The following is a 14262-nucleotide window of genomic DNA, read 5'->3' as shown; positions in this document are numbered from 1 at the left end:
TAATTTCATACTCAGCTCTGTCATTACCTCCGCCTCCAAAGGTGAAGGAGGTTCTGTTTTCACCCCTTTCTGTCTGTTACTTGCAAAATCGAAGATTTTTCCAAGTCTGTTGGTCAGTCGATTTTGTTATTCTGTCTGTCTGTCTGTCTGTCTGTCTGTCTCAATCGCTGCAGATCACAATTCTAAACCGATCATCATGAAACTTTTCCAAGATGTCGATATAGTCTCAACTGAGAAGCCTATTGATTTTGAGGTCAAAGGTCATCTTGAGGTCGAATTTCTAAAATCGTCATTTTCCATCCGATTGATTTGAAATTTGAACAAGATTTACTTATTGCGTCACTGAATTGGGAAACCAACTATTTTTGAGGTCAAATGCCAACTTAAGGTCAAATTTTTAAAATCATCAAATTTTATTTGAAAAATCGTCAGTTCACATCCTATTAACTTGTAAGTTGAACACGATTTGCACAGTCCATCACTGAATTGGGAAAGCAACTATATTTGAGGTCAAAAGGTCAACTCAAGGTCAAACTTCTAAAATCATCAATTTCAATCTGAAAAATAATCAATTTTCATGCTATTGACCTGAACTTTGATTAAGATTGTGAATTTTAATCGAAATGAAATGGACAATTTGATGTATCCATGGCAACTTTTGGAGAGGGGGGTGCATTTTGCAAGTATCGTGCTCTGCACGGTCTTTGTCTTGTTTGTTTGTGTGCACAATATCTCAGAAAGTTGTGGACGGATTCGGACGAAACTTGGTGGACATGTTGCGGTGAGTTACAAGGGAAAATTGATTAGATTTTGATGAGGATCCGAATCCGGATCTAGACACAACGAATATTTAATTTTAAAAGTGATTCTTCACCATTGAGAGATGGTATGGGGCAAAAAACGATATATCGCATGATATTTCAAAAATGTATTGGGACCGATATTTCTCATGGACCAGGCATTGTGTGGCGGAGGTATGCGCTCTACCGAGTACCCTTCTAGTTATTTTTTTTATTTTATTATTTTTGTGTACATGATTGAGGCTCGTGGTAGAGCGAAAGCAGAATCACAAGGAATCTCGATGCACCATATCAACACCAGACAAATCTATCTAAAAGGGGATGCACGCGTCCGTCCGTCAACAATTGTCCGAAGGGATACGACAAATCGAGCGATAATGGTACCCCATACTCGATCGGTAGCGCGGCATGCACACACGTGTGCACATACACATATGCTTACGCAGGATATAACGGGCTGCACATACACGCATGAGGAGAGTTTGTTTCCTGACAGTTTGATCAAAAGAAGGAAGAGAGGAGGAGGGGGAGAGGGAGAATTATTTTTATTTATTTTGATCTTCCTCTTAGTGTATTGTATATTATTTGGAATTGAACATCTAAAACGGCTGTGATAAATATCCCATTAACACTCCCCCGACTCGCTCCCTGAGTGTGAAATGAATGAAATGAAATGAAAAAAATTCTTTATGGGGATGGGGAGGGGGGGGGGTGAGTGAGCCAAGCCTGTTCTTGGGTGAGAAACATACATCACCCACCAACACTCCACACACATGCATACAATCCCCATCAATGCTCAAGCTACCTAAAAGTCCTGCCAACATCCCCATACCACTCTATCTCCAATAGTTCCAGGTACCTATCTAATTCAAATTTAAACTTATCTTCTGTTTCTGCTGCCACTACCTTTGCGCTGAGACCATTCCATGCATTAACTACTCTCTGAGTGAAAGTCCCCTGCCTTACTACCGTCTTAACTCTCCTTATCTTTACTCTCAGGCTATGGCCCCTGGTCCTATCACTGTCTACTCTGCTGAATAATTCTTCTGCACTTATTTTGTCTGTTCCCTTAATCATATCTCCTCGTAACCACCTCCTTCCTAGTGTATAAAGCCCTGTCTCCTTCAGCTGCTCCTCATAGCTGAGTCGAGCTAAGCCCGGAATCGATCGAGTAGCCCTGCGCTGAACCCTCTCTATGGCATCGATGTCCTTCCTGAGTTGTGGTGACTACAACTGCTCACAATATTCTCGATGTGACCCTCACTAAATTTCTGTACAACGTTAACACCACCTCTTTTGATTTATAAAAGATCCCCTTGTTTTCTTTACCTGTAGCTGCCTGCTAACCTCCCGTTTCTATTACCACCCCCAGATCATTCTTCTTCCTGTGTGACACACTCCAAAATTTCCCCTTGCATCCTGCAATCTCTATTTTCATTATTCCTCCCCATCCCCAACACTTGTTGAGGTTCTTTCCAGGGGATTCAGGTTAAATTCCATCTGCCAATCTTTTGCCCAATCCTTCCAAGTATCAGTACTTTCCTGAATCTGATCACCACCCCCTCTGCTATCCACCTCACCTCCAAGCTCTGTGTCATCTGCAAATTCGGAAAGCTTACTCTTTACCCCATTATCCAAATCGTTGATGTAAATGATGAAGAGTAATGGTCCGAGTACTGATCTCTGAGGTACCCCGCTACTTACATCCTCCCAGCAAGATATCCTCCCACTCACAGCCACTCTTTGCTTCCTATCACTAAGCCAGTTTACAATCCAATAATCTACCTGACCAGCCACTCCACAAGCCCTCACTTTGGCTAACAACCTCCAATGTGGTACCACTACCTTTCCCTCATCCACCCAATCAGACACTGCTTCATAGAACTCTAAAAGATTTGTTAAACAGGAAATACCTTTGGTAAACCCAGGCTGACTACCATTAATTAGTTTGTATTTGTCTAAATGGTTCCTCATCTGGTCCTTAATTAATGTCTCCAACACCTTCCCCACAACTGAAGTCAAACTAAGAGGTCTATAGTTCCTCAATTCTTGATTGTTCCCTGAGAATGGAAGGGAAAAAATGGAAAGGGGGAAACACCAACAGCATAGTACAAGTGAGAATGAGATCAAGGGGAGGGGAGAAGGACACATGGGGGTGAACAAGGTGAATTAAACGCAGCAAGAAGAGGAAGGGGAAGGTGGGGATGAAACAGAAAAGGATAAAATGGAAACGAACAAATGAAAAGAGGTGAGGAAGGGGGGGGGGGGTCACAATAACCTGGAAAAGGGGAATTCTGGGGATGAGGGTCATTTGTGGTCGATAATGTTACATTGTAAATTTCACATTATCCATCCCATAATGACTGAAGTGACTGTAATGCTAAGTTGATATCACAGTTATTACAAGCAATATTTGCAATACAGTTTATGACTAAAATGTTTTCATTTCTTTGACAACGTAAATTTCAAATAATGAAAAGTAAACCGTCAAATCGGTTTCAATTGTAATGCAGATGATGGCGATTAGTGTTTTGCACAAGATGTTTGATCAGTTTGGCTCACACATTTCAATGAATAAATGAATGTAATCGATGAATTAGGTATCACTGCACCGTCACGTGATCATTTTCGAGCACCCGTTGCTAAAATTGCTCGTATTGCAGTTCGTAACAATGGTAAGATGCAGACCCTTCGCAGGTGCTCCTTGACATGGCCGGAGGATGATCCACCATAACCGGCTTGCTCCTTGTTTAACTGTTTCACAGAGAATACTTGAATGACTGATGGAGTGTATCAGATTCTGTGGAAGACGAGCCTCAACTAGGAATCGTACCTGCTCTGCCCGAACCGCGTCCGAGCAATACGTTTGTCTCGTCTGGTTGCGTTGTGTGTGCCAAAATGCAATTTCTCACGTGCTTTTTATCTTGCCCAAGCAGGGTTAACGCAGAGGTGAAGCACGTTGCCAGTACCACGGTAGTGTGTCGGGCACAAGGAGAGTGGAATGGCATGCTCGAGTTCGCTTACAACAACAACACTACAAAAACTATCGATACAAGCACGTTGCCTGTTACTCGCAAACGGGTCCGTCCTCTCTGCAATCAGCGTCCGTTTGAATCGAGGTTCGTTTTGTAAGGAGCGTCGTATTGCCACCGAAATACAATAATTGTTCACTTGGTTTTTTTTTTGGAAAATGAAAAGGCGTCTCTTTTTCTGCTGACAGCTTCCTTTGTCATAACTCTGGCCAAAACATTATACGTGAGCATTTGTTAATCCACGTGTTTACCCAAGGCCTTTGCCAAAGTTTTGCTTGGAAGTCGTGCCGTGTTCGTTTGTACTCGAGCATTTAGTTGATACAAATGTATGCATGGCCTCACAAAAATATTACGAATGTTCATGCCCAGTGAAAGTTGTTGACCTTGAGTGCTGGAGCGTTTTGTGGTTTTTTTTCCCCTGATGCTCCTGTCCTTTGTTTCCAGGCGGCTTTGGCAGAATGTGACTAACGCACTCCGCGCAGATGATGTGGAGAAAGCGACGGAGCAAAAGCACAAGCTGGAACAGAGACAACGCTTGGAGGAGCGACAACGGCTCGAGACCAACACTACATATGTTCCGAAATATTTTGTTGAAGAGGTTTGATATGATTCATTCATTGAAAAAAGTAGTTGTTTATTTTTGACTCGTTGGTGTTTATTGACCCCACTAATTATTGTCCTTTGTTCTGTCAACTTGAAACAATGGCACCTTTCCAAAATCGTTCTTCAAGTTGTGAGTTTTATGGACATTGATCTACAATTCTACAATTCCTCAGCAAGGGCATTCATGCGATCGGTAATGCATTGTGTGCCGCGTCATCATCTTCGATGGATTTGCACCCCTCACAAAATCACTTGTCACATGCACACACGCGTCTGCACGGTCGGACGGACAGACGACGTGCTCAGAGCATTTGATCTGGAGGCTGCAGTTAACTATTTATGCTCGCTTAATGACAGAATGTCTGGGTTTTTGTGCAGCACTTGATGATGACAGGTTGCTCAAACTTTCACATTTTCTTCTTAACTCCAATGACTGGCAAATAAGTCTTTTTTTTTCGTATACGTGGTTGAGGCTCATATGAGAGCTAACACAATGCACAGCAAGGGGGGGGGGGCAGGCCAAACAGGGGTGGGAAAGGGAAGGACAAAACAGTGGGGAACAGACATTAGGAGATCTGTGGAAGGGAGAGGGATGGGGCGGGGGACACGTGCTATACAAGATGGACATTACAGGGACTTTCAGGAAGGAAAGCAGGGAATTTGAAGGAGGTGGGTTTGAGGTGGATTGACGGGGGTGGAAAAGATCGAGGTTTTGGATGGGAGAAGATAAGAGGTGGTGGTGAACGGCTGTTTTGAAGGCCTGGAGGGAAGATTGGGATTGAAGAGTGTGTGGGAATTTATTCCAAAAGGGGGAAAAAAGAGGAATTGAAGAGTGAAGGTGAGCAGTGATTTGTGGTTTTGGTAGTTTTACCAGAAGGGGGTTGCTGGCGGACCTTGAGCACCCTGCGGAAATATGGTGGGGACAAATTGCAGTCAGAGCGGGGGGGGGAGGGGGGGCAAGATCGGAGAGGAGACGGTAAAAGACAGAAAGACCACCGACCTGCCTGCGGTGAGAGAGTGAGAGGTTAAAAGATTCAGCCTCATCGTGGGAGATGCCAATGATACAAAATTCCTTGGTTTCCACAGCGTGAAGCCAAGAAAGGTGAGAGGCAGGAGCACCAGCCCAGAGGGGAGAGCAGTCCTCCATCAGGCTGCGGACGAAAGCTTTGTAAGTGGTCAGGAGCTCAGGTGGTCCAAGGAAAGGCTTTGCACGATGGAGGATTGCCAGTTGGTGACTGGCTTTGGAGGCCAGGTTGGAAATGTCGCTTTCCCAGGAAAGATCATGGCAGATAGTGAGACACAGAAGCTTGAATGAAAAGACTTCTTCGAGAGGATTGTTGAGAAAGAAGATGAAGGAGGGGGGTTTCTAAACGGTCCTTTCGGAGAGACATAGTGAGAGTGTGAGATTTGTCAGGATTGAAAAACATGTTCCACGTGTTGGACCAGTTTGTGATTTTATCCAGAGAGCGAAGAAGCTGCGGCGTGCCGGTCTGAGGAATGACAGATGGTACGACAGAGGGTGGAGTCACAGCAAAGAGAGTTCCCTGTTTATATAGTGTGTACCTGTGGCACATACACCATTAATCACCAATCACTTGACATGCACTTGCTGAAGTACGTGCATGTCCATTAAGGCTCACTCCTACGAGGAGAGGTCCTGGAATTTTTTTTAATGTATTTGTAGATGTGTGCTTGTGTGCAGAGCAGGCAAAGGTTTCAAGCTCATTGGGATTGACTATTACAGCAGTTGCTTCATTCTAAATGGAGGAGCCCGCTTCCATCGTGCGCCCGTTCCCTTCAAGTATACCCCGACCCCCAAGCAATCTCTCGGACGCATAACTTTACGATTTTCACTTCTTCCAAACGTTAACCGTCACGATACACACCTGTTAGCAAACCAATCATCAAGCCAACGGGAACATTTAGACGTCGGAAGTACAAATGCAATTCAGCATGAGGGAGAGATTTTTCCTCTTCCTGTCTTTATCTGTGCTTGCAGTCGTCTTCACATAAACCTTGAGAAATGTGATGTCGAAGGGAGTATTTTGGATGTTAACAGGCATAACACGGTCGGGCACGAGCTGGTATCCCTTTATGGCTTTAGCCCCTGCTTATTTAGAATGACTGTCATACCTGCTTACTCCATCTCCATCAGAATAAATTACTAATTCACCTGCAGAGGTTGTAAAATGACCAGATCCCATCCCATCCACCTGGCTTCGTTTATTCCCAGGATATTGACCTTCCAGTTCATCTCCTTATTCACATTTGCAAAAATCCCATCCATCTGCATCTCCTGATGTTCCAGATATCGGAACATGTTTTGGGACAGAGACTTGTATAATTTTTGATTGAACCATTCTGCTTTCACATTAGAAGCAGGTCTTCCAGATCTTTGGCTTGGATCTGTCATATAATCACCTGCAGATGTTCTGGACCCTCAAAGGTTTCTGCCTCATTGTTCTTGACAATAAACATTGTGTGTTGTGAGGGGTGGAGGTGGGTGTGTATCAATCCCCACAGTCATTACCCTTGTTGATTTCACTTTGGTAAGATAGTTGGTGCTAATCTACTACCAAGCACAATGGAAGAGATGTCCTTCAAGTCTTGTGGAGCCATTGTCTGATTCGGTTCTTCTCTCAGTACGAGATATCATCAATGCTGCTGCCTGGTGGTATGTAAGCAGGTCATATGGAGTGGTGCTCTCTCACTACCTTTGTGGCTGCTCCTCGATGAGTCTATCAGCTTGGACTTGTAGAACTTTGTAGATTTATAGCCTGGCAGCCTCCACCCCATGAGACATTTCACGTTTTTCACCAAAAATTGACTAATGTTTATCCGATCTTTACGAAATGTTTACGAAAAGATCAGGGTCAACTAGCGTTCTGAAAAAATAAAACCTGCTTTTTGTCATCGCTCAATTTTGCCAATGCAGAATCTCAGACTGCTTGGCCTTCCAAGACGTTCTTCCATCATATTCGTGGATCATTGTGTCTAGATCTGCGCTGAAGTTGTTCATCTGATATTCGATTGGTGTCCTTAGCCGACATTTTTTGGAATGTGACCGAATGAACAAAAACACCTTTTTGATCATGACTTCAATAACTTTCCTTCGATTTTCATGATGTTGAATTATTATAGATGGAAACATATTTTCTTAATTTCCAGTCTCGACCGAAATGTTGAAGGTCAAGGTCAGATAGGTGGCAGTCCGAAAGGAATATGGCCAACGTTGGATCATGGGTGCCGGGGGAGTCTTACCCTTGTAGTACTGCAGCATAGCAAACCAATTGTTCGACTTTTCATAAAAGCATCAAAATTGGTACATATGTTGACTAATGTATTCTGAACAATTCTGGATATGGAGCCACTCGAGATTTTGCCTTGGTCAGCTTTCGCGGCCATTTTGGAAAATGGCCGCCATTGTACTTTAACAACATGGGATATCTGTCATTGTTATTATCTTTGTAGGTTTGTCAGAGGTGATAAATATTCCATGTGATGTGCATTTACAAAGGAAAACTATACAAATGTCATTTGTGTTGATTTATTATATTTCCAACCATTGTATTGGGAAAAAATGGTTATTTTTATGGGAAAATCCATTTTCGCACACAGCATCAGTGACAGGTTCAGAAGTATTTTGTTGTGTTGGTAGTGGTGAAAGTGGTGTTGTAATTGGTAATATTGGCTACATGTGGCCCATGCTGCAGAACATGACCACCGTCGGATTCAAGTTCGAACCGTAGACACCGACGTCGTCGTCTTGGTGGTGATTGTAGCCCAGGCACTACCATGCATGGATGAACTCTGGATTGCCTTTGGGACGGGCAAGAACTACCGCTACATCCCTGCCCATGAAATAGCTGCCTCCCTCGGTCCACAGAAGGCATGTGCCCTCCCCGTCTTCCACGCCATGACCGGATGTGACACGGTATCAGCATTTGTGGGGCATGGGAAGAAATCTGCCTGGGCCACATGGAACTCGTTTCCAGAACTGACAGATTCTCTTGTGACCCTGACCACCACGCCAGTCAACATCCAGGATGACACAATGCACTGCAGTGAAAGGTTTGTGGTGCTCCTCTATGACCGCACCAGTCCATATACAGATGTCAACGAGGCCAGAAAGAAACTTCGCCAAGAGGAACTCCGTCCAGCGCATCTCACCTACCTACGATGCTTTGGAACAGCATGTGAAGAGATCCAGTCTTCCAGGGTGGCTATGTCTGGGGGCAGGTCTTGGTCCCTCAACCCGTGCTTCCATCACCAACAACAAGCTGGAGCTGGCGGCAAACAGAGGTTGGGTCCTATGAACCGCTCTGGACCACACTCCCTGAGGCTTCAAAAAGCTGCTTCGAGCTGGTATCGTGCGGCTGCAGAAAAGGCTGTAGAAACCGCTGCAAATGCAAGAAGGCTAATCTGCAATGCACATGACTGTGTGCTTGTGAAGGAGAATGCCAGTAGACAGACGCAGTAGACACAGACTGAGATATCGGCCGAGCTTAGAATGTGCAAATGCAAAGTCGCATTGCTTGTAAAAGTGTTGACTTCTTGATCCAGAGCCAGTACACTTGAGCTCAGAAACTCGTATTGTACGAGACTGATGTATACGTGTACCATGTGTCCTGGTAGAATGGTAGTAGACAGTAAACCGTAGCCGCTTCAAAGTGAAGTGTGCAATAATTTGACTACATTTTCTGAGTTTGTCATTATCACGATTATCAGTTCCCTTTTCAAAATAGAGTAAAGTATGTAATCTATAATGCAATTTTTGTTGATTCCAAACCCATTGAATGTGATGAATATCATTTGACTCTTGTTCTCCAGGCAATAATGGGTACTTTTCAGCGAAAAGTTTCTGGAGAGCAGCAATTTACGAATCAAATAATGGCTTTTTTACCGAAAATACTGGCTCATAATATTTGAATACGCCTTTTCATGGTCAATTTACTGAATTTTACACTTTCGTTATATCTACCACCAAGACAATAAGAGCATATAGCCAATTTCGCTAAAGTAGAATGGTGGCCATTTTGGAAAATGGTCGCCGAAGCTGACCAAGGCACAATCTCGGGTGGCTCCATATCTATAATTGTTCGGAATACATTATTCTACATGTGTACCAATTTTGGTGCTTTTATGCAAATTTGAACAATTGATCTGAAATATCAGACTACGCTGCAGAACTATTGGTGATCGCTTTGTGATCGAAGAAATCTAGTTTTCTTTTAAGTTATCATTAACTCCCATGTGCATTTTGTAAATTATTTTTCTGAATGGTGGTGATATGCTCCATGTTGCTACAGTTTTTTGGGGTGATGGGTTCGTATTGAGGGTCCGTGCTCGGTCGTATAATATAATTTCTGCCTTAAAAATCCAAACTTGAATTCCTCGCAGGGTGACGGCTGGGTTTATCACAAGCCGCTGTGGAAGCCAACATAACGAGGTGGAGGAAGTGAAGGATGATCAAATGAATGTAAGAGCAATGACGGCGGTGTCTCTTCGTCCACCACACCATAATGATGTAAATTAAGTCACTGTGAAGCATCGATGCAGGAAGAACTGAAGAATGGTAGTACAAGGACAACACAGCTGCCTTGATGACTTCACGATCGGTAACGCCACAGCACGTAGAGACGCGCTGCACGATGTCCAAATAAAAGTTTTACCTGATAATTTATGACATTTGTCCTCATAAATAAACCCATTAATCCTCATAAATGAACAGTAAGCTGTATGTCATGCTCGTCTGCTGCCAACATGATGACTATTAATAAACCGGAGAATAAAAATGTCATTTTGCTGTATTGCAGAAACGCGAAGTAATCTTGATTGTTGCAATGTCTACATTCTGATGCATTGTCTTTGCCCATAGATTTGGAACAATATTTACACTTATTACCCTTTGAAGTATTATTAATTGAATGGTTTAGCAATCAAGTTGGAGGGGAAGGAGGGTTATGTGCAGAGGTTGGGGGTGGGGGGGAGTTACGGGGTGAATTTATTGTTGACGCTTTATTGCATCTTTGGTAATAGCAAAATATTTTAACTTTTTCAGGCGGAACAGAGAAAAATGCAGTTTTTCATTCTGACGGGTTAAGTATCGGGTTTGGTGAATGATCAATTAAAACTGACTTGAGAGTTTGTTTCAGGATAATGAATGCCAGCGAGGATGTATAAGATAGAATGGAAAGCTTTTACCCCCATTTTGCAATAAACGTAAGTACAAATATCTCGGTCTATCGAAGGTCTGAATGAAAGAGGCCGACGTAGAGTGATGATGGCAAGGTAAGGGAAAGCAAACGAAGGACTGACTGAAGAAGAGGAGAGACGCTGAGAACAAAGAATTAGACTTTTGCCATCTTGGTTTCAACCTTTCTCGATGGTATTTGTGGCATTGTAACTCCTGCATTGAATTTTACTGAATCAAAAGTATAACGTTAACGTGCATCTTGTTATGCACCGAGCTAGTCAGGAATTTCCTGCACGTTGAAAGTTTTCCATCCTTGGAGGGTAATTGTACAGCTTTATTACGGAAGGTTTGAGTGTTTGATTCATGGGGAGAATATCATTGTGATCTTGTCTGTGAGGACAGCATTATTTGACAAGTCCTTGTAAATCATCAATCTCTCCTCCAAATTGAAATTCAGCCTTTTTTTTTGTCTTAGCCAACTGAGACTCATTAAGGACCAAAAATGTTCACTTGTGTTTAAGTATATGTTGGGTGAGCTGTTTTGGTGATTGGAATGTTGCGCAAGAGCTTCCTTCCCTTTGTGCAAGTTTTGAACTCAAACTGAATTCCAATCGGTTGTAACACAACCATTCATTGTATCAAAAACTTGTTGCTTTCCTGAATTAAATAAACATTTTTGTAATTCTCTAAACATGTTGAGCATATTGATAAAAATCTGACTACTTTGATGTTGGATGTAACAGTACCTATTGTGTTGCGTATACATATCAAATCGTGTGTTTCCCGAACTTCATATTTCTTTTTATTCATTAATTTCACATCCTTCCTGAAAAAACATGCACAATTAAGCTGCAAATACTGGAGTAGTGCATTATTAAGCAAGTATGGTAGTGGCTTATTGGGAAGGAGAATGGATTGGTGTACCAAAGTTTTGTTTTGTTTTCCTTCCAGGAGCTAGGCTCATGGAAGAGCAAGGCAGAACCAGCAGTGGGACAAACATCAAGAGAATGAACGAACAGGAAAAGAGAGGGAGGATGGGATGAAACTGAAACTAGCAAGTAAGATGGTTGAGTTTAAGGTTAATGGGGGTAATAAACATTGTGGGGATGACAATCGATGGCTGGTGCAGTTCAGCGTGCATCATGTTTGAAGTCCCGTAGAGAAGAGTGGTAGGTGGTTCCATAGATGGGAGAAATGAGGAATAAAAGCTTAGGTGTGCAGTCACCCTGAATTGTTTAAGTCTAACAAGAATGCATGCATCATGTAGGAGATAGGGAGGGTCAGAGGACAAAGACCGTAGGGGGCGATGTTGGAGAATATATGGTAGAAAACAGAGACCAACCTGCCTGCAATGTGAGAGCAACAGACCTTGTGATTCGGCCTCACCACTGGATATTCCAATAATTTTGAGAGCATTACATTCTGCAGAATCTACGAGAGATGGATGTGGTGCTGGAGCGCTCGTCCAAAGTGGAGAGAAGTACACCGATGACCTACAGCCAAAGGCCTTGTAGATTGTAAGTAGTTCTGATTTTCCAATGGAAGACTTGGATTGATGCAGGACACCCATTTTGCATCTGACTTTGGGGGCCAGCCTTGCTAAGTGGTCTATCCAGGAAAGGGTATAGCTGATGGTGAACCCCAGAAGTTCAAGAGGCTGAATCTCGTCCAATGGTTGACCAAGAAAATTGATAGAGAGATTCGTTTTACGATTGTTCCAGAGTGATAGAGTGAGAATTTGGGATCTGAAAAGACAGTGTCCCCTGACCAAATGGAAAAAAAGTAACTTCGTTCATTTCCTGATAATGCAGGGTGTCTCAAAAGGTATGCAGTCTTTGTATATCAAAAACTATACGATCTTGTCGTTCTGCATGATCTTGTGGGTAATAGCTGACCGATGACGTGCAATCATTCGAGTACACACCAACGCCACTATCTGTAAGTAACACTCGATATCCCACATCTATCTGATATTTGATTAATTATTATGAATTATTAAGTTCTGTGTACATTTTATTGAGACACCCTGTATTTCCCAGAGAGAAAATGAATATTACGGTTGTTTACTTATATCTTTAACCAGAATTTTCTCAATTTACCAGAAATTATGGAGAAAAAAAAATTAAACAATAAATATCATCTTGGCACAACAGCTTTCTATTATAAAAGATTATTTCTGAAGCATTAATATCGTGGTCTCCACATCTCAAATGTATTCAAAGGATTTGGATCATTGTGGCACGGCCTTTAAAAACAGAGACCATGCCCCCTAACAGTCAGTGACACAATCCCAATGTTTGCTTGTTTGTTTCTTTTCTCTAAAGCAGATGTCAGAACTTGTGGAAGAGCAAAAGAGATGACACATAGTCAACAGACAAAATGGAATGAAGAGGAAACAGGGGCACAAGAGCACATGGATGTAATACAGCACGAGGAGAGGAGTTGCAGGAGCACCACGACTCTGATCTCCGATTGGTGTCAGACTCGCAGAAGAATAAGAAACCTTCATCAATTCCCACATTGCAAATCGCCTTTTGCTGTTACAAAAATACAGATTATAGATTTTGGATGAAATTCCTTCATTTCCTCGAAACAAAAACTACATTCGGTTTCCAGTGAAGAGCTACAAGCTTGTCGATCACCAAGGCTATTTGCATTGTTGTTTGTAAGTTTGAACCACATCTTGGATTAAAGGGGAGCAATGTCGTAAATTTTTCGATGCAATCAGAATTGTGCATTTAAAAATAGTACGTGAAATAAGAATAAAGCACATTGCTTAATCGATGATTTTTGTTTGACAGGCATCCAGTGATACGTCGTACTACATCTAAAATTGAGAAGTGTCCATTTTAGCCCTCGCCGAAGGAGAGGGTATAGTGTTTGGGTTTGCCGCACAGAACTTGTGATTTTCTCTGCAGCCGCCTCTTGAATTGAGACAAAATCTTCACCATCGGTGCAACTACTCATGTAGAACGTTTCACTGATAATTATAATAGTGACGTCAGGTCACGTGTTGGAAAAACGGACAAACCTTGGACCTCTTTATTTGAAACCGCACCAAGGAAAAAATTGAAACTTGGCACAGGGCAAGTACTCCTCATGGTGAATGTGATTTTTTTTATGATGTCATAGGTGCCTTCGTTATGACATCATAATTGCATATGTAGAACGCAACATCTGATTAGTATGAACATTTTTGAGGGCATCTTGGAATAAAATGGCACACAGAAACGAAATTGATGACGTCATCGGTCACATGATTCAGCAGCGATATTGTTTCAAAAAAAAATCTTCAAAAATCTTCCTCTCTGAAGTGGCTGAACCGATCGAAGTGAAACTTTACGTGTTTGATTGCCTATCCATGAGGAACAAAAGGATCACACATATGACATCATAGGTCATATGGTTTGGTAGCCATATTGGATTTATCCTGAAACCCATAAAAAATCTTCTCCATAGCAGTTGGACAGATTGAGCGGGAACTTCACACAAATGTTCCCCAAGCCTTGGTTGTCCAAGTTTGTTAAGGAATAATTGATAGGTCACATGGTTTGGCAGCCATATTGGATTGAAGAAAAAGATGAAAGCGCTTAATTGATCGTTTTCTCTGGAACTACTTAATCGATCGACA

General features: G+C 42.4%; 1 protein-coding gene across 5 annotated transcripts in view; it reads left to right on the top strand.

The window, feature by feature from the left end:
- Window positions 1–13867, top strand: part of OSBPL11 (oxysterol binding protein like 11) — a 151797-nt gene extending 137930 nt beyond the window's left edge. Inside the window, exons 11-15 of one of the 5 annotated variants that reach the window (XR_015055884.1) lie at window positions 3737–3919; window positions 4277–4430; window positions 9836–9914; window positions 12060–12148; window positions 12959–13867. Coding sequence is in view for 3 of the 5 variants with exons in the window: in XM_085872412.1 (XP_085728538.1) it covers window positions 3737–3919; window positions 4277–4430; window positions 9836–9880 (382 nt within the window). In the remaining 2 variants the exon portion in view is untranslated. Of the gene's footprint in view, window positions 1–3736; window positions 3920–4276; window positions 4431–9835; window positions 11323–12059; window positions 12149–12955 lie in introns of those variants that run through there. The other 4 variants (XR_015055883.1, XM_085872412.1, XM_085872413.1 and 1 more) reach the window with 4 other exon arrangements.
- The last annotated feature ends 395 nt before the right edge of the window (window positions 13868–14262 follow it).

This window comes from Eptatretus burgeri, chromosome 3, assembly GCF_056783735.1.
Source record: "Eptatretus burgeri isolate ZD-2024b chromosome 3, Ebu_testis_v1, whole genome shotgun sequence".
Lineage (NCBI taxonomy): Eukaryota > Metazoa > Chordata > Myxini > Myxiniformes > Myxinidae > Eptatretus > Eptatretus burgeri.
The sequence above is the reverse complement of the archived record's forward strand: the minus strand, read 5'-3'. Positions and strand labels throughout refer to the sequence as shown.